Source organism: Ciona intestinalis, chromosome 1 (assembly GCF_000224145.3).
Source record: "Ciona intestinalis chromosome 1, KH, whole genome shotgun sequence".
Classification (NCBI taxonomy): domain Eukaryota; kingdom Metazoa; phylum Chordata; class Ascidiacea; order Phlebobranchia; family Cionidae; genus Ciona; species Ciona intestinalis.
The window spans coordinates 6,586,654-6,605,263 of NC_020166.2; the positions used below are offsets into that span (position 1 = coordinate 6,586,654).

Genomic DNA, 18,610 nt, shown 5'->3' on the forward strand with positions numbered 1-18,610 from the left:
TAAACCCGCTCTAAGATTGTCGAAGACGAGTTCAAGATATTGAACGACTTTTTGAAAAATTGTTACAATTTTGGTGAAATATTGATGGCAGAAGCCTCCACGCGGTGTAACAAGTTCTATTTATTTGTTGTCAGTGACATGCCGTCACACAATTGCGTTTATATTTTACAAACATTACGTTACTGTTCGCGGGCAGGTGCTAATAAAAGAGGAACAAGAGACAAAGGTTTATGAATGCGATACCCATCTATAGAACCAACATAAGAACGACTTCTCAGTTTAATAATCTGGAACAAAAAATAACTATCTCGCATCTTTCAAAAATTGCAGATAGTTTTTAAAAGTTGACATGGCATGGGCGATGGTCTGTAAACCGAATCCGTGTGAAAGGGTCTCGAAGTTGTACAGTTCAGTAGTTGTAACGTCATCAACACTACGCTCTCGCTTGATGTCGCTGTCTAGAATAACGTGGCTCGATGACGTCATCAAATGAGTGAACTCATCGACCATACGACTAATTGGGAAAAATATATGATATCTAATGCTGCAACAGCATTAAAATAAATCGGTTAATTCCTGCTATGAAACTGCAAATTAAGAATACTAAAATTAGAATAATGAGATTGGAAACTCGTTCAAAGGGGCTTATATACATTTTAAAGCTTCTTCCTATGCCATTATTCATGGTCAATAAAATTACTCCAAACAGTATTTTAACATTTTGATATTTACATTGCTTTCTCGATGGATTGACCGTCCAGTGATTGATTTACATCCGCACGTTGGCGTGCTGCAGCGCATAAAGCAAGTGATCGACACGGAAAATTGCAGTAACAAAGTTTTCCAAAATCCTCGGACAATTGCTTGGCTTCACCTTTGTAAGCAAGTTTTCAATTTCAGCGATAGTTTAAGTCCCATATCTTTGTACGAATATTGTGCTAGGTAAACTAAATTACAAATTTTAATGAATAGACGAACTAAAACGATTATCTGAAATAAAGTTTTGTTTACATTTTACTGGGTAAAATTTTGTCTCTATATTACCCTGCGTGTTTTTGGATTAAATTTAAGGCTCCAATATTCTAAATGTAAACCAAGGTTATAGTATTAATACATACACAAGATATTTAACTCACTTTCAGTAAGTGATGTAAAAAGGGTGCACTGCGCCGTCTTGCGGCGACCTTGGGGCAATCGAACTCCAATCTCACCAAGTCTTTCTCGCAGATATTGACTGCCGTTCCGCGACTTTGCTTTTCGAAGGATTGGTCCAAGTAGAGAAATATTTAAACTCTCAGGTGTTAACACTCTGCGTAGTATTTCGCCTACCAGCACTTGATGCTTCTTACCCTGGTTCGGCATTCTTGAAGAAACAACAATAATAACACACCAAGACAACGTTATTTTCGCAAAGAGTGACGTACCCAAGTCTGCCAGGAACTAAACAGAAAACATCATTTGGAGAAACGTTTTGAGGCAGTAGTTGACCGACCAGCTGGTTTGGCATGCGGCTTCTTACATTACCTGAGAAAAAATACGATTTCTTAAACATATACAAACCCTTTGTAAGCATACATTGCTTTTCGTTTTTATAAAAACAAGTTTGTGAACCTAAGTATATGCAGTGTAGGACGACTGCTGTGGTTACAATTGGAAAAGGGGTTATTGGATCAACTGAGGTAATGAAGTATTGCCATCAGAATCAATACAGACGCATACCAAATATAATGCAGACTTATAGAAGCTAATTGCATGCTGATTTTGAAGCATGGAAAAACATACACTGTTCACTTACTTCGTGCTTCGATTGGAAAAAATGTTTTCTCCTCAAATGTTTTTACTTGCTTTGGCCTCATTAGTGGAAATCGGTTTGCTGCAAAATACGGAGGGCGAGGATTTGGTGAGACTGGTGTTGGTGGGCATGGTATTGGGCGGGGAAACTGGTTCGGTTCCATAGTTGGAACAACGTGGTAATATTGCTGTCGGTATATCGGTGGGTCGGTTAAAGCATTCCGAAAAGGAGCAGTGCTCATGTATGGCTTCGGTAGATCATTTTCCTGAGCGTAGTAGCTGTAACATGCATTTCGTGGTTGGTTTGAAACGAAGTTTGAATTTCGGTTTGGCGTTTGCATGACGAAAACCTGTGACTGCCAACTATTGCTAGATAACCCTCGGCCCCATGACGTCACTTCCGTCCACGAATTTGACGTCACCATTGGTTGTTGCTGCTCTGCTTGATGCCACTGTGGGTTCGTCATCCGCACTTGGTTTGGTGGGTTGGGAGATGGACTTGGCGTACACATTGCATGGTGAGGATCCCATTGGTTGAAAGTACTTGTTTGGCTAAATGTCCTGTTCGGTGAAGTCAAAGAAAACGTCGCCGTATCTTTAATAGGATGTTGCGATACCACGTCGTTAAATGGTTTGCTTAGTTTTCTACACTTAGCTGGCACTTGCTCTCTTTCCCCATCGTGCGGTCTCTTTTGAACCTACAAAATTCGAAACCATTACGTAATAGTCACTGTTACAATTAAATAAAACTCCACATTCCATGTTTTGGCTCGACTGCTGCCCATTATCCCGTGTCCACCAATCACCGCGCAAGTTCTTTGAGGTGCACGGTGACGTCACAACTAGAGGTGACGTCGACGTAATTGGATTTTCCTCCAAATTAACTCTTTGAACATCTTTGAAAAATGCTTTTAATTAGTTTTTTACAGAACCCCGAGTTTTTTTTTATTGAATTTTATATTGTGTATGGTATATAAAGTGGATGTTTTAGAATTTAGATGGTACATACTAAAATAAAAAGGTTGATACAGTTCACGCCCAATATAAAGTTATATACTTAATCTGATATTAAAATCCATATTTTACCTTGTGACGTATTAGTGATTTGAGTGACATCATTTTCAAGGTTAACAGGTTCAGCTACTCCCGGATCAGAACCATTTGATGGTATAACGTCACTGTTTTGCGTAAGAATATTTGACGCAACGTAAACATCGGAAGTGACGTCACCAGGTTGGGTTGAAAAGTTCGAGTTCGTTTTCACCTGTTCGATCGTATTTGTCGCTGGCGAATGCAAGGTAGTGTAGTTCTTCTCTTCTGCAGGTGGTTTGTCAAAACAGCTTGCTAAGTTATTGTTTTTATCCATTGTTCTAACCGCATAAAAAGCTTTCTATTAGTGAAGCAATTAAACAGCTATGTATATCTTGCATGGAAAACATTTTAATACTTATCTACGCCTATTTATTAAATATATTCTCTACATTCATAACATCATTGAAACTCTAGCCCGTTGGCATAAAAGCCACTGCAAATCTAAATGGTATCAAGGCACACTGCTATGAGCAGCCCTGTACAGTTGATTACTCTCATGCTAAAACGCCTCGAACGCCTCGCTTCTGCTCCTTATCAGCGCGATTAAAGGCGATCGCACAAAAGCTTAAAGGGAGCAGGGGAAAAATTCTAAAAATAGAAATAGATTTACAAGTTTTCTTATTTACAATCCTTATCAGGAAACGTTAAACACGATTTTCATGTTTTAATATGTGCAAATGACTTTTTTTTATATAGAACAGGGTATAGATGATAGATAAGTATAAAATACTGAACGTGTATTAGATAGGTAATATTTGTATCCATCTTTGACATACAGCAAGCCTGTTCAGAAATAATGCTGTACAAAAACACTTTACCCTTGTATAATGTTTGGTGATTATTACGGTTTAGTTTATTATTCATTTTACAACATTCTGTTCTAGAGACATCGGTAGTTCAGTGTGGCGCTCCTCCACACACGGGTAGTTAAGATGAGGATCTTCTTCCTCCTCGTCTTCATCATAATCTGAATCAATGCCATAATCAACATCCGATTCCTCCTCTATCGGATCTTCTTTCAAGTCGGTATGCTCTCTGCTGGGGACAGAACCCACGACCGCTGAGTTGGTGATGACGTCATCAGAAATGACGTCACTTGAGACAGCAATGTCGGAGCTGTTGTCTCCCTCCTCGACGATTGCGGAGCTGAAAAAAGAAGATGTGGAAATCTTCTTTGATGCGGATTGCTTGTAGACCTTGCTGCTTGACGTAGACTCGCACTGGCTACTGGAAGTAGATTTAGTGGAGATGCGGGATCGTAAAGAAGACCAACCTGGAACAAAGAGGGGTTAATACAAAAAAGTTTATTTATACTGTTTACACACATAAATTGTAGTGCACTTTAAAATATAACGTCACGTTTTGAATATATATAGCCTACTGTGGGGAAGATGGGATACCTTTTAATTAGCAAATTCTCATATTTCCTATTTTTGTTTTGAACAACTAATAACGTTATTCTAAAGTCCCAGGGGTATTGTGATATAATTCTCAATATTCTTTGTTTACTACTATAATCGAGAAAAGGTAACAAAACACATTCCATCTTACCCAACCTTAAAATAGTTATTCTTGTTTTTACCTTTTGACCAAAGGCTCCTCATGATACGTGAGTACAAGAGTGGGTTGAGAGCTGAATTAATCGGCATAAGTCCGATAGCTGTAATGGCGTATGCTGTGTCTGGGATGCGATGTCCGCTAACACTGATGAAGCCCATTACGCAAATAGGGATCCAGCAAGCACAGTCCGTTGCTACCAGAAGAGCGATGCGACGTTGCATTTCGGCCGTGCTGTTTTTCGAGATACGACGGCCTTTTCGATTTACTTGGTGGCTTGATCGTCGTGCGGATAACGAATACTTGGCTGTTCGGTCGGGAGTTTCCTCTCGTCTTGTTATAATGGACGCTCTGCGACCCCACGGAGCCACTGAAGTGCTGGAAAGTCTTCTTTTTATTTCGGGATGGCCGGCAGTTGGTTTTGAGTCGTTTTCAACGTCAGGTGCCTGGGGTTTACTGTGAGGGATCTTATGATCACTTTTCGACTTGTAGTAAATAATTAAATAGGCGACAGCAATGTAGATCACCGAGATGAAGTTGACTGTAAGAAGTGACACCGCGTGACCCCAGAACAAATCATCTTTTGAAACATAAAGCTTTGGCATGCAGACACTGTCCTCGCTGTAGTATCCGAAAAACTGCCACTCGCTGTGATTGGGTGCAACTCGCTTCAAAAAATCGACCATCATCGCCCAAGTCATTTGTCCAGCTGGGGGGTCCGGCTGCCCAACGACCAAACTTTCATTAAGAATGTAAGCGATGCCTCTCATCAATGTATCTCCATCCGTGCGGTTGATAACTGGAGGCTTGAACTGCGGGAAAGGAACCCAAGCTTGGGAAATGAATACTTCTTCAGTGGAAGGCAGGATAGGAGCTATGGCTAGTATCATAGCGCACGACCATGTCAAGAGACACACCGTAAAAAGGTAGCGGAACTTTAGATGGTAACTGGCAAATGGTTTGAGGACAGTATACAGGCGTAGTGATGTTAGAGAGACAAGCGTAAATACTGAAGTCTGTGAAGATACGACCAAAATAGTTCCGAGTATGTTGCATGTCGCCCCTGTCCTCCATTCACGATCAATTGACCAGTAGGGACTTTGATTTGTTTTTCCTTCATATAAAAACGACATCACCCCCAACCACAAGAGGTATATTCCCATTATTAAATCAGCGGTGGCTAAGTTAAGAACAAGGACCGAGTTCCATGTTTTTACCAGCCTTCTCTGCCCGCCCATGCCACCGCCTGCACGGAATCTCCTACTGCTGCCTGCCAACCCATTGACTGTAATTCCAGATAAAGTTCTCACCATTCCGTCACCAATTGCTTCTTTCACTGAGTGTTGGGTATGTTTTTGCATGATCGCCGAAGCAGTCGCTACTCTGTTTATCTTCACCAACTCAATGACTGTGTTCCAAGCCACCACCATGTTCCCGACCAACGCTGTAATCGCCATTACCCAAACTAGAACCTGCAGCGTCCAGTTATCAATCAAATTATAGCGAGACGACAGCGAATGGTGAACGGTCATCGGTTCCCATTCGTCACTACTGTCGGTACAGTCAGCTACTCCGTCCATTTTTCGCAGCTTGTCGATGTAAAGCGGCTCTCTGTTTTCGCAGTAAAACTTCCCGGGGCAGGATAGTTCGTCTTCCAGGCCTGGGCATTCTGGCGTACCATCGCAAACCTTTTCAAGCTGCACCACGTTCACATCATCGGGTATAGTATCGTTCGGTCCATATAGTAAACTCACGTTCCCATGTAGACGGTATTGCTCTAGCGATGGTGGAGAACCAGGGTTCCTATTTTCTCGCAGGTAGCTGAAAACAGCACTGGCGTTGAGGTTCATTATACGCGGGGTATCAGCCACAGCAACCCCGGGGAAAATATCTATCAACCCCGATCTAGTTTGCGGGGCAATTCTCTGCCAAGAATCACGATGCCGACTGTGTGGTTGTGTATGTACTCCATGTTCCCGCGGTGTGTTACATGGTCTTGGGAACTTGCTGATACATTCGATCATCTCACAGCGAATCCTGGATTGGGCTAATGTCGTTAAGTACTGGTTAGTAATTCGAGAATTGGTTGCGTTTCGCTTTTTGTTGGCTGGCGTGACCTGATACCGCTGCATTAATTCTGAAAACAAATTTAATTCTTAAGTTAAAGCAAAAATTCGTTTATGGCTATAACGCTGAAAGCTTTTCATTAACGTTAACAACATGTATACTTATAAAAGGCAGCGCACGAACGATTATAAGTGCTCTGTCATAAAAAAAACGAAAAATAGCAGCTGTTTAAATATTTTCAAAAAACAGGGCTTTAACCTTTATAAACTATATGAGCAACGGCATAATTAGTTTAAGTTGTTTAAAATAAATTTCTGCTGCACTAATACAATCTCTATATACCTGTTCCACAATAGTTTTCGTCCTCCCCGCCCGCACAATCTACAACACCGTCGCATATTTTCGTCTTGACAACACATCCACACGGCTGCCCGACAGCAATAGTTGGCGAGCACATAAATTCTCCGGGTCGGCAGTACGCACACGCTTTTTGCTGTATAAGGCACTCAGGGATACACATTCTGTAGTATAGGAAAATACATGTTTAGAATACTTTATGTTCCGTGTACTTTTAAGATGTATATTACTATTGGGCAGGATGGTGTAGTTTAGCCCATAATATCTTATATGCTGTCGGATCTTGTTTTGAACATTTAACAACGGTATTAAAGTCACGGAGCTATACGGGTATAACTCTGTAAATATTCTTTGTTAACTACTAAATGGGACGAGAAAGAAAATATGTCTCATTTTACCCCACCCTACAAAATGTTACCACACGATACAATTTTAACGAAACATTTTACCTATGGACAAGTTCAACGGCTGAATCTTCTTTCAAAAGGTCAACTCCAATCTGCAATCGAGCCAGAGCATTCTGAAGTCTAGAATCGTAACGAATACGTTTTTCAGGACACAGCAGTTCGTCCGATAGATCCTGAGATTAAAAGTATAGAATTAAAAGGCCACATATATTTGAAACATTGACTGCAGGCATGTAGTGTGCGCTGTGTGGGCCATGAGCTATTAAAACATATGTTATATGCCTATATAATGGACGCGTACGGCACTAAAATGGCCAAGACAGTAACAGGTAAGAAAAAAAACAGAAGGAAAATACGTATTGGCAGAATACTAGGACTGTTATTTATATAATTAGCGTGACTTATATACAGGTATAATGATAGACTTTAAACAAGTTAACTTAACATACGCGGCAATCAAATTTCCCGTCACAAATTTCTTCTCTTGGGATGATTAAGTTGCAGTTAAGACATCTGAAGCAAGTTGCTTTTATACCGCCGTCTAAGCATGATGGCCTATTTCCCACTGCAGAAATTAATTTATATTTAGGTTATAAGCTGGGTGCGTGAAAGCTTATTCAAAAGTAAGCAAAAATATGTTTTTTTACAGTGTTTATGCATAAATTACGAATACGGGTTGTTTGCTTTGTACCTGATACAACGATAGCAGCATCCGAGTATTGAGTTGACAACAGAAGAACATTGTACAACACGAATAAAACTTTCATTTCCGAATTCAACAGTTTCAGATATTCTATTTCATCCAACCTATAGCAACAGAACCTAAATAAAGTTGTTTGTGTTAGAACATTTTAACCAATAAAAAATGATGTCAAAAATAAAAATAAATCTGCAAAAGTTAAACTAGACAGAATATATTGAACAATTGCTTTCTAAATCGCTGTGCCTACGAAATTTGAGTGTTGAGACGGTATTCTTTGCAAGGTATTCTTAAGAACTTTATTTAATTAAACGGAAATATGGGTTGGCGAATTACAGATTTTAAGTCACCAAGTTCCGACCACTTTAATACAGCATGATCTTCGAGGTGTTACATTATTAAGCTAACCCGCAATTATTTAGCGAGGTTAAGAATATAAAGGTCATAAGCGCAATAATTACGTGTTTTGCGAACTGGTTTAAAAGAGAGTTTCGCCACAGAGATAGCGGTACACTTCTGTGTAATCTATTGAACAACAGCCTGAGCTGCACTGAAGAATGTTAAGGGCATTTGCAACCAATAGCTAAATTTAAATACAGCGATAAATGTCTCTGAACCGCAACATGGCTGCAACCGAACTTTCGCATTAAGGGGGACATCTCCGGTATCTCTATCTTCGGGGCAGTTTTTGCTGCAGGGAGCTAATATTTCATGCAAGGTGGTTTGCAAGTTTTTACATCTTTGCGTGAAATAGATGAGGGCTAGGTAAAATAGCTAATCTTTTCACGATTATTTTATACCGTGTATAGGCAATAACTTTTCAAAACTCAAACGCCCGAGTTTTCGACACAGAATACCAAAAACAAAAGGCAATAGCCTATCCTACTTCAACATCGGAAAATATTTCTTTTTGAATCGATTTACAATTTCAAACGAAACGTCATTTTCTTACTACAAAAAATCTTCACTTTCTTGACGCTCAATTAATAACAGCAGGTTTACACGCGTTTACCAAGCCCCAGGCATGGTTTAAGGCAATGAAACATCAATTTGTAGCGATAAAATTTCCTGACATCGAGGAAAACAATAAAGTAACAATAGTAAACAATCTCATTTTAAGTGCACTACAAGGCATATCTATACAACCCCTTAGTATACAGACCAGCCACCTTATTCTGGCGTACCAGTTCCTTTTAACAAGGTATTCATCACCTCGGGTCATTTGATAAACCGTCTATACCTGCTGGGAGGCAGTCAACAAAGTTCTTAATTCTTATCATAACTTATGAGACACCGTTACAAAGGCGGTTTTAAATTGTTGACTGCTTTCCTGCCTTGACCTTGTTTCGATTTTATAATTTAATCACAAGTGATATATAAATCGCCTAAAAATTTCAACAGGGCACTGTCTGAAAATCACGTGCATGTTCGCACGTATTCTTCATATACCTCATGACGTGATGCGTTCTCGATAAAACTAATCCCTATAACTACAAAAAATGCGCTATACCTGTTTTATTGGGCTTTGGCCTTTCTTTTAAAAAAAAATATAGTAAGTTGGGGTAGTATAGGACAAATTTTCGTTATCTTCTATATATCGTCTCTTTTGTGATCAAAGAATATTTACAGAATGATATAACATATCCTTGCGACTCCAAAAAGAGTCATCTTACCCCACACTACTATAGGCTACCTAAAATGCAACTGCGGTTGCTACGAAAGATAGATTTTACTCTACAAAAAATGAAATCAACCAACTATTTTTAGTAACAAAACTGCTTCTTTTTTAAAAATCCTACCTTAACTACTCTTACTTCTACTTCGTGCGAAGTGAATTAAACAGACAAACATTTCTGACCTTGGCTTACAATGTCACGGTCAATTTCTTCGTAAATCGTGGCATATTTTGAATGCTTACTTATCGCTGTACCGAGAAGTGTTTGCTAAACAGTGAAAAAACAAACACGGAAACCAAGTTCTTGTTCTTCGAGTTGGAACAAAATAACACGGACACAACGGCGACACTTCGGCTGTTTTTCAAAATAAAAAGGAAATCACTGAAAAGAGAAACTGCCATATATCAAGTTTTCAAATACAAACGTATTAATTTTTTTCCTAAATACTCTCAAGACATATGCGAGCTGATCTATAAGTGCTCGACCATAAACTTCAGCTCAAAACCATTTCTACGTATGTGAATATATAGGTTACCAACTATGATATAGTGTTTTTAACGCTCGCACAAAACGACCCTTTTTCATTAAAACTCTATTAATAAGTTGCAGAATGACGAAGCAGTGAAGACCTAAATCTTTTACGCAACTAACTGTAGTGCTAATGCAACGTGATGTTCTAGGAGTGCTTTACAAGTCAAACTGAGCTGGTGACGGTCACCCCACGACGAACTTAATTGTGGTACAAATAAATAAAGCAGCAATTCTCGTGGCGATGACCCCACAATTGAACAGTTCGTGGGGAATAATACGAAACTGCCGCTTTCTGCAAACAAATACAGACGTAAATTATGTTATTCGAAGTCAAATTTGTTTCCATAGCTATCCTGTTGACCTAAATAGCTGGTAGAGTTTTTTATTAGAGAAAAAATAAGACGAGATCTCGACGAACCACGTAGCAGTTAGTTGGTAAACCGGATGGAACCAGATTTATCCGGATCTTTAAGTGGTCACGTATTGCTCACAGCCTCTGAATTGCCAGGAACGGAATTTCATTTAAAAAACGAATTTTTCCGTTTTGCTGTTTTTAGTTTTGAGGCTGGTCTTCGTATCCTTCTACGTTCGTCTCTGTGTTCCTTTTCTAGATCTTTACGAACCGATTCCTTGGTTACCTGCTCAGCAAAACATATCATTAGAACGATTCTGAATAAATGGATGTAACTTACTTCTCCTCGAGGGTCAGGGCAACGACAGTCGTTATAACACGGGTGTTATGTTTCACACCTACACGCTTTCGAGTAACCTCAAAATATATGTTTTTGTAATTGGCTGCCATTTTAAACAATCTAGAAGGGATCAACGGGTTGGACACACGCTGACTATAGTAGCAGCGTCAGGCCTTGAACTCGTGACGCCAGATCTGCTTATATTATAAACCAATGCCAAAAACTCAAGTTCACAAACTTTGTTCATGCGGAAAGTCGCTTGCTTTCCACCGGAAGTGAGGTCAGAATGTACGAGACGAGAGATTCCTCCTTTTTTCTCACTTTCTCTCACTCGCTCCTCAAGCGTTGCACTGCGTTAAATAACATTAAAATATTATTTCCTAACTTCATGTGAAAATATCTATTAGATACGAGCATTTCTTAACCTATTGGGTGATGGGCCAACTGTAGCATAATTTTAACCATAACAGATAATTTTAACCTATCACCCACAAAGTAACATACATGGTAACTCGTAAGCTGGCACGAGGTGTTAAACCCATGTGATAACCACTGTCGTTTTTCGGCCATGCAAGGATAAAGTAAGTTACATTCATTCAGAACAAAAAACATTTTATAATCTTTTGGTACCTAGTTTTTATAAAGTTAATAATAAATTAAATGGAAAAAACAGTTTCCCTTCGGCTATATTTGTTCAAATTCAAACCTTTTTTTGGCTTCACGTTTCTGGTTCGCTTCCTCACATCCCAATTTATCAAGATCTTGGAGAGTGAAAGGTTTTCCTGGATCAACGTCATCTTTGAGGTGGAAGATTTGTGGTTTACTCATTTTCTTTTGCTGCTGCTTGTCCACAAGAGGTCGCTGAGGAGCAGATTTACTCTTTTGCTTGGACTGTTGCAACAAAGTAAAATGAGTAGTTTATAATGGTTTTGGTTTTTAAAAAGCCGAAAATGTTTTGGTTTGGAATGTTAAAAACAGTTTAAGCAGGTTTTAATCTGGGAAAAGCTTCCAAAAAGTTTGTTTCAATAATTATTTATTAAATTTTAATTATTGAATTTTAATTGGTGGTTTATTGACAGTGAAACAAGAATAAACAGATAGACAAAAAATATTGAATTTAAATTACCTTTTTCGCCTCTTTCACCCATTTTTTATCTTCCTCATCAGATGATGCAAAGTCATCACTCTCATCATGACTCCCGTGATCACCATCACTATCCTCCTGTGTATGAACCATAAATATCATATCATCATATATGAATTTCATAAAATTAATAATACCAAAATTTAAAACGAACAAAATAAGGGTTAGGGAAAGTGGCTGGAGATTCAAAACTACATTGAGTACGAGTATAGGTGTTGTCTATAGTGATTGTTGCCTTATTTGCTTTGAATCGTTACTTAATATTGACATAGAAACATAAACATATTCTTTTTTTGATATAGAATTATTTCTACATTAATATGAATATTGCCACAGAAACATAAACAACTAGCTTAGATCTGAATTTGTTTTACAACCTTACTAAACTTTTAAAAGTGATTTTTACACGACAAGATTTTAAGAACTTTGTACCGTTCATATAGTAACAGATCACATTTTGTACATAAATGTACACCATAGGTATCGCACTTTACCAACATTTAAACTTTACATGATTTCCACATCACCTACCTGTATTTTGGGAAACTGAGCAAGTTTTTCTTCCTTAGCTTTTGTTTTCTCGAATTGTTTTGAAACGACAGGATTGAGGAGCTTGAATTCTTCGGATTCTTCGTCAACTTGGAAGTTTGGATCCTCAAACATGGATTTGAAGCGAGGATCATCAAGAAGGTTCGCTGCTTCCCTCTGGTGGCAAAAATGATCAAAATGTTTTAAAAAATATTTTTAAAAAAACATTTTTTGGTAACAATTTTTAAGTTTGAATGCAAAAATAAGTTTTAAAAATTCGATTTTTGTTTACAATAAGAAAATTTAAATTATTAAAACCACCTTCATTTTTTTCTTCTTTCCACTCTTTAATTCTTCATCAGCTGCTCGTGTCATCAATCTGTCCGCTAGGTGGCGATTTACTTTTGGAAGTTTCTAGAAAATAAAACATTTAGGTGCGGTGATGTTTGTTGTATATATATTATTTTAAATTGCATCACTGTATATATACACAAATAAACTAAGTATCTGTACTATCTAAATGTATTGGCCCATTAAACGGTCCAGGGATTAAAACTAAGAATCAAGAATTAATGAAAAATTACTCTTATATATATAATTATGTATATATATATATATATAGCATACGAGCAGTAAGTGAAGAAAACATCACACAAGTAAAAATGACTACCTTAACATGAACTCTGTTAGCTCTTGCCTCTTCAACCCTTTCTTCTATTTTTCGTTTTCGATACTCCCTGAAACACACACATGTTATTAAAAGTGTTGCCAAATACTTTTGGTTTGGAAACACTGGTGGGAAACTTACTTGTAAGCGAACGGGTTCGCAACAGCCATTGCTTTATGGTAAAGTCGAATATCAATGAAGTAACCGTGCATGTATGCTCGTAATAATGATGTGCCAACAAGATTGGATAACCCTGGAGAAATATGGATATTGTTAAAATAATAGTTTGATGTTAAGTAATAATGTCAAGTGCTTTGCTGTACAACTTGTATTTTACAACTGGGAGTCTTAAATAATTTGGGTTTAGTTACAAAAGCCCAGTGTGCTTAACTGTGGCATTTATAAGATTTATTTAAATGATAATTTTCCTGCGCATATTTTTTTTTTAAATAGTGTTGTGTGTAACTGTGTATTATTATTTTTAAAAAAATGTTTTATTCCAACTTTTTCAAAAAAATCATCTTATATTTGCCACTAAGCAGTGGCAAACAAGCAGTCTTGTTTTTAATAACTGAATAACAACAATTAATAAAGATATATCTAAAAAAATCAAAATAAATATCGCTAGTCGCTACGTTATAGATTTAATACAACAAACCAACCTAATGTTTGCACTTCTTTCTGTGTAAGGAATTTGTAATCATCGTAAATTTCTTGGACAGGATTCTCTTCCATTTCTTCTGTTATATTGTCCAAGAATGAACACCATTTGGGTGCTGGTCCAAGCATCTAAATAATGTCAAATCCAATCAAGTGAATTAGATAACTAATATTTTGTAAAAATTTCCATTTATTCATATTCGCGGAGCGGGGCAACAGAAATCGTTATAACACAACTACACAAGTGTACAGTTCAAAAATTTATAGACCTCGTGGCTGCTTACAAGTTAGGCCTAGCACATTTGTGACATTTTCCGGGCAAGTGTTTTTTATTCTTTAGGTTGACAGTTTGGACAACACATTAGTAGTGACAGCAGGGGTCTGGAAAATGTCATTTATGAGAAATTTTAATTTAATTTTTTCCTATTTGTGACGATGGCATTTATTTTTAAAATGAGCCACCACAAACGTTTCTAACAATACCTTACAGTTCTTAATTGTGACTATCTAAAAAATATCAACAATTAATCTAAAAAATACTAACAAAAAAGACTTACAGGAATAAAGTAGGAATGAATCTTTGGGCTTTCGTTTGCAAGAAAGAAGAGACCTGAGTTATCGACCACATACATGTTGTTGATATCCGACTCCATTTCTACGGCAGTAACAGCTTCACCCTGCAAGTTTTATGAACACTAATTTGATTACAATATGTTGAAAAATTCTAGGAAAATTTATGAGCAAGTTTGTCTGAGACTATTTAAAATTCCACAGGTATTTTAACTCTCACCGTATTTTCTTTCCATAGTTTAACAGCTCTCGAATCTGATGAGATTACAATTCCATTATCGTCATTAAACGCAATAGAGTTAATTGGAAGTTCATATCTGTGGTCCTTCACCACATATGGTCGGTTGCTACGTATGTCGTATAACATCACCTAAATATTATATTATTTTCAACAAGTAGGCAAAATATTATAAACATGTCAAAGGACTTAAGGAGTATGCAAATACATTTGCCGGGTGTCGTTTATAAAATAGAAATATAAAGGTGACTGTACACAGTATCCGGAATTGGTCCGTTTTGTCTGATTTGTCCGGATTTCGCTGCCGCATGCGGAACTCGGTAATGGGTTTGCAAACGATTTCGCAAGCGAATTTGCATGCCAGATACTGTGTACAGCCACCTTAACAACATTTTGAACTAAACAATTCAAAAAGTTGACTTTATTTCAAATTACTTTATATATATATATAAGCATTTTTGTATAAAAGTAAAAATTATGACACCAACATCGGGTAGTAATGTAGTTGAAATTGATTTGAATAGAAACAATATAAAATGTTAGGTTATATTAGAAGTATTCTAGTTTTAAAATACCTGTCCAGTACTTGTTCCAACAGCCAAGTTGAGTGGTCCTTTATATTTCAAGCAAGTTACTTTTGGAACAACATCACTACAAAGTAAAATACAGTTTAACAACAAAAACTACCAGATTTATTACCTATGCATATCAAATAAAGTATATAATTATTATAAAAAAATTTACAAATATGCCAAAAACGGTTCAAAAGTATAGTGAGGTGGGCTCAGACGGCACACCTTAAAAATATAATAAAATAAAAAATAAACCAATCTGCATCTGTTTTAGTGAACTAAAAAAATAAAATAAAAACAATCTTACTCTGTCACACAATGTTGTAGTGAAGTGCTACAATCCAAGACACCAACTGCTTGTCTTGATCTTGGATCCCAACATTCGACTCTTCCATCCACCCCACCAACCACCACTAGATGATGCTCAGGGTTGATTGTTACGCAATTCAATTCACTGGAAAGTTTTTATTGTTTTGAGAAAAATGGTTGTGTTGTATTTCATGAATCAATTTTGTTGAATTTCCGGAAAATGTTTATCATATAATATGTAATATTAAAGTCTACTTTGAACATTTATTAAAACAGAGGAAAATGTAGAAGTAAAACATGATGGATATAATATTCTTTGTACTATTAGTAATTATTATCAACTTACGGTGAACTGGTTGCATAAGATTTTAAGAACCTTCCTTGGTCAAGATTCAAACGGTAAATCTCAGATCTGAAAAAAACAATGTACTCAGACAAGTTTTTTATGTTTTTTTTTAAAGAAAACTACGGCACATTAACATGGTTCAAACATTATTAGTAAACTATATCTAACTAATATAATATATATAAGCAAAACACATATTTAGCAGCCAGTAATACACATTGGTCACACTGATTTATTAACAACATGTCAGCCTCGGGGTAAATAATAAATCTCCTTGGGCATGCTTTGCCCTAAAGTTTCACACATTGGAAAGGAATATAATGAACTTCTCACCCGGCACCAACAAGCATAAGGTCACAATTAGCTGGGTGGTAACACAAATCCCGGCCAAACTTTGGCATCCGTACACTGTAGTGCCTCCCTTGCTGTGTGTGCAGTTCAATTGTTCGATTACTCAGTAAAAACACAAGCTGCGGAAGAAGAAATTTGAAATAATATAAAAAAAACACTATTTCAAATAATTGAAGGATGCAGAAACATCATATTTATACTTAGCATAAATATCTATATGACTCTACTGTTAAATTAACTAAAAAAATATTTTTAAATTTTAATATCAATGTTACTCTACTGGTAAATAAACTAAAAAAAAACACTAAAGTAAACAACCATTTTTTTCATTTTTAATCACCTTTTCAGGTTACCTTTATCAGAGTGAGTAACACCCAAACTATACACATACACAAATACTTTACTATTTCCACTTTACCTTGGAATAATCTTCCGATAAAATATCAAACGCAACAGCTGTGGAAATAAACAAAATAAATGATGCAGTTTAGCAAATTTTAGCAATAAAATGTTAAAAGTTTACCTTCAGAATCCAGACATCTTTCAAACTTAACTGATAAATGATTGACATCATAGCACCTTACTCTGGGTTTGTACGTTCCTAAATAGAAACAAAGTATGTATATATATATATATATATAAATATATATATTGTATTTAAAGCCTGATATAACATTGCCCATTTAATGTACCCAAAATACATATGAATGCAAAGTTTTATATAGTTTTAAGTTAAAGCAGAAATCCTAAAAGGTACTTAAGCCAAAATATTAAAAGTTGGATAAACATTTTTAATGTAGCTAATTTAAAGATGACCAACACAGTTTCAAGTTTAATGATTAACAGTCGGGAAGACTACCACATAATAAGTCGCAATTAATAGATTTTTACTTAAAAGCAACCCATTTCTTACAGGGTTTTAATACATTGTGACTTCTTTCCTAGTTATAATCTTGTAATCTCCAAATGTAAAGGTGCCAGAATTAACAGAAAATGCCAACATAAATAACAAAGTGTAACACCTATACTCATAACACCTACTCATACATAATAATAAAACATTAAAAATTATAGCCTGTAGTAAATGCGCATGGACCTGTAGCAAAGATATATTGCCCATCTGGAGACATCTTTACAGTGGTACTGACAGTAGGCATCCCAAAATCTTGAATAAGTTCAATTCTTCTCCTGAGATCAACATCTTTCTTCTGGAGTGATCGTTTCTTCTTATCAGTGATGAACTGTAAAAAAACAAACTTGTTACAATAGTTTTAAGATGAATTTTTTATATTATTTAATGGCTGAGTTAAACACAAGAAATGCCCGATGACAGAATTGTGGCATTTGGGGGTAATCCTTTAGCTGGTGACCACCTGAAATTTTGGTTTCAAAATGTTCCTAAGGTCTCAGTGATACCCACTGTATAATTAAAAAAAAAAAAACCCGGGCGTTCGTGTCGAAAATTAACTTTAAAAATGCGCGAAAACATGCTTTGTCACCGTAATTCGTCTGATTTGCGTAAAGTTAACGATTTATTACGTCACAATTGCGGTCTGTTACGCCACAATAGTGGTATATTACATACATTACAAGACGGTATAGCCTTGTTTTTTCCCACTGTTTTAACGTAGGAATCAAACGTAACAATACGCATTCTATGACGTAATAATCCAATCCTGGTTTAATTCATAGCGGCTGGTGTGGAAAATCTGGTGACGCAGCACGATTTCGCGAACTTTCAAAGTTAATTTTCGACACAAACGCCTGAGTTTTTTCAAAAAAAAATTATACAGTGGGTATCAGTGAGACCTAAGGAACACTTTAAAAACAAAATTTCAGGTGGCCACCAGCTAAAGGATTACCGCATTTTGGTACAATGAATATACTTAATAGTGAAGTTAAAAAATGTGATATTAAAAAATGTTTCATAAAGTTAAACTATAGGTAGTAAAACGATAGATAACATCATACAACATTATAAAAGTACAAAAAGTGAACTATACAGTATAAACGTAAACAATACATTCAATGCTTTTATAAGCTAGTCAATACAAAAACTAATTCACCTCAGGTAAGGACTTTCCGCTGCTCAAATTGTAGATTTTAATATTGTTTGGATTTGATACCTGCATAATGATTTTTTAGGTTCAGAGACTACCAAAACCCATTTTAAGCTAAAACCTATCTAAACAAAACCAAAACACTCTACTACAATGAACACATGTGTTCGGTGACGTCATAAGTTAAAATCACCAGAGCGTAACTTCATGCCATCGACCGTAACTTCATGCAATCGACCATTAATAATGCATATATATCTGATTGAATAATGCGTATTGTATTGGAATTGAATAA

At 36.5% G+C, this 18,610-nt stretch overlaps 3 protein-coding genes across 4 annotated transcripts; all 3 read right to left on the bottom strand.

Annotated features, from left to right (window-relative positions):
- Positions 1-102: 102 nt before the first annotated feature.
- Positions 103-3,206, bottom strand: ap-2-like1 (transcription factor protein). 2 transcript variants are annotated; one of them, XM_018814511.2, is made up of 7 exons: positions 2,878-3,206; positions 2,551-2,687; positions 1,796-2,489; positions 1,425-1,524; positions 1,137-1,363; positions 733-874; positions 103-458 (listed from the first exon to the last, which is right to left on the bottom strand). In XM_018814511.2, the coding sequence occupies exons 1-7, from the start codon at positions 3,155-3,157 to the stop codon at positions 434-436; spliced, it is 1,605 nt and encodes a 534-aa protein (XP_018670056.1). In that variant the 5' UTR covers positions 3,158-3,206; the 3' UTR covers positions 103-433.
- Positions 3,207-3,532: 326 nt separating this feature from the next.
- On the bottom strand, positions 3,533-8,367 carry LOC100178546. Its single transcript, XM_002121103.4, has 6 exons — positions 7,963-8,367; positions 7,721-7,836; positions 7,314-7,444; positions 6,850-7,028; positions 4,466-6,577; positions 3,533-4,156 (listed from the first exon to the last, which is right to left on the bottom strand). The coding sequence occupies exons 1-6, from the start codon at positions 8,036-8,038 to the stop codon at positions 3,744-3,746; spliced, it is 3,027 nt and encodes a 1,008-aa protein (XP_002121139.3). The 5' UTR covers positions 8,039-8,367; the 3' UTR covers positions 3,533-3,743.
- Positions 8,368-10,222: 1,855 nt separating this feature from the next.
- On the bottom strand, positions 10,223-18,498 carry LOC100183227 (nucleolar protein 10). The gene is made up of 19 exons (XM_002125617.5): positions 18,322-18,498; positions 17,352-17,496; positions 16,779-16,856; positions 16,674-16,711; positions 16,238-16,374; positions 15,905-15,970; positions 15,557-15,703; positions 15,253-15,328; positions 14,660-14,809; positions 14,427-14,546; positions 13,872-13,998; positions 13,351-13,462; positions 13,213-13,279; positions 12,864-12,956; positions 12,546-12,719; positions 11,997-12,092; positions 11,577-11,761; positions 11,109-11,220; positions 10,223-10,816 (listed from the first exon to the last, which is right to left on the bottom strand). The coding sequence occupies exons 1-19, from the start codon at positions 18,385-18,387 to the stop codon at positions 10,697-10,699; spliced, it is 2,109 nt and encodes a 702-aa protein (XP_002125653.2). The 5' UTR covers positions 18,388-18,498; the 3' UTR covers positions 10,223-10,696.
- Positions 18,499-18,610: the final 112 nt, after the last annotated feature.

Excerpts from the sequence above, each read along its gene's own strand:
- LOC100183227 (XM_002125617.5), bottom strand. The coding sequence starts at position 18,387 with ATGCAGGTATCAAATCCAAACAATATTAAAATCTACAATTTGAGCAGC. Across the intron at positions 17,497-18,321 it reads GCGGAAAGTCCTTACCTGAG|TTCATCACTGATAAGAAGAA; the intron begins GTGAATTAGTTT and ends GTTTTTTTACAG. Across the intron at positions 15,971-16,237 it reads CTTATGCTTGTTGGTGCCGG|ATCTGAGATTTACCGTTTGA; the intron begins GTGAGAAGTTCA and ends TGTTTTTTTCAG.
- ap-2-like1 (XM_018814511.2), bottom strand. The coding sequence starts at position 3,157 with ATGGATAAAAACAATAACTTAGCAAGCTGTTTTGACAAACCACCTGCA. Across the intron at positions 2,490-2,550 it reads AGCAGTCGAGCCAAAACATG|GTTCAAAAGAGACCGCACGA; the intron begins GAATGTGGAGTT and ends CGAATTTTGTAG. Across the intron at positions 875-1,136 it reads TTTTACATCACTTACTGAAA|GTGAAGCCAAGCAATTGTCC; the intron begins GTGAGTTAAATA and ends TTGCTTACAAAG.
- LOC100178546 (XM_002121103.4), bottom strand. The coding sequence starts at position 8,038 with ATGAAAGTTTTATTCGTGTTGTACAATGTTCTTCTGTTGTCAACTCAA. Across the intron at positions 7,029-7,313 it reads GCCGTTGAACTTGTCCATAG|AATGTGTATCCCTGAGTGCC; the intron begins GTAAAATGTTTC and ends CCTATACTACAG. Across the intron at positions 4,157-4,465 it reads GAGGAGCCTTTGGTCAAAAG|GTTGGTCTTCTTTACGATCC; the intron begins GTAAAAACAAGA and ends TCTTTGTTCCAG.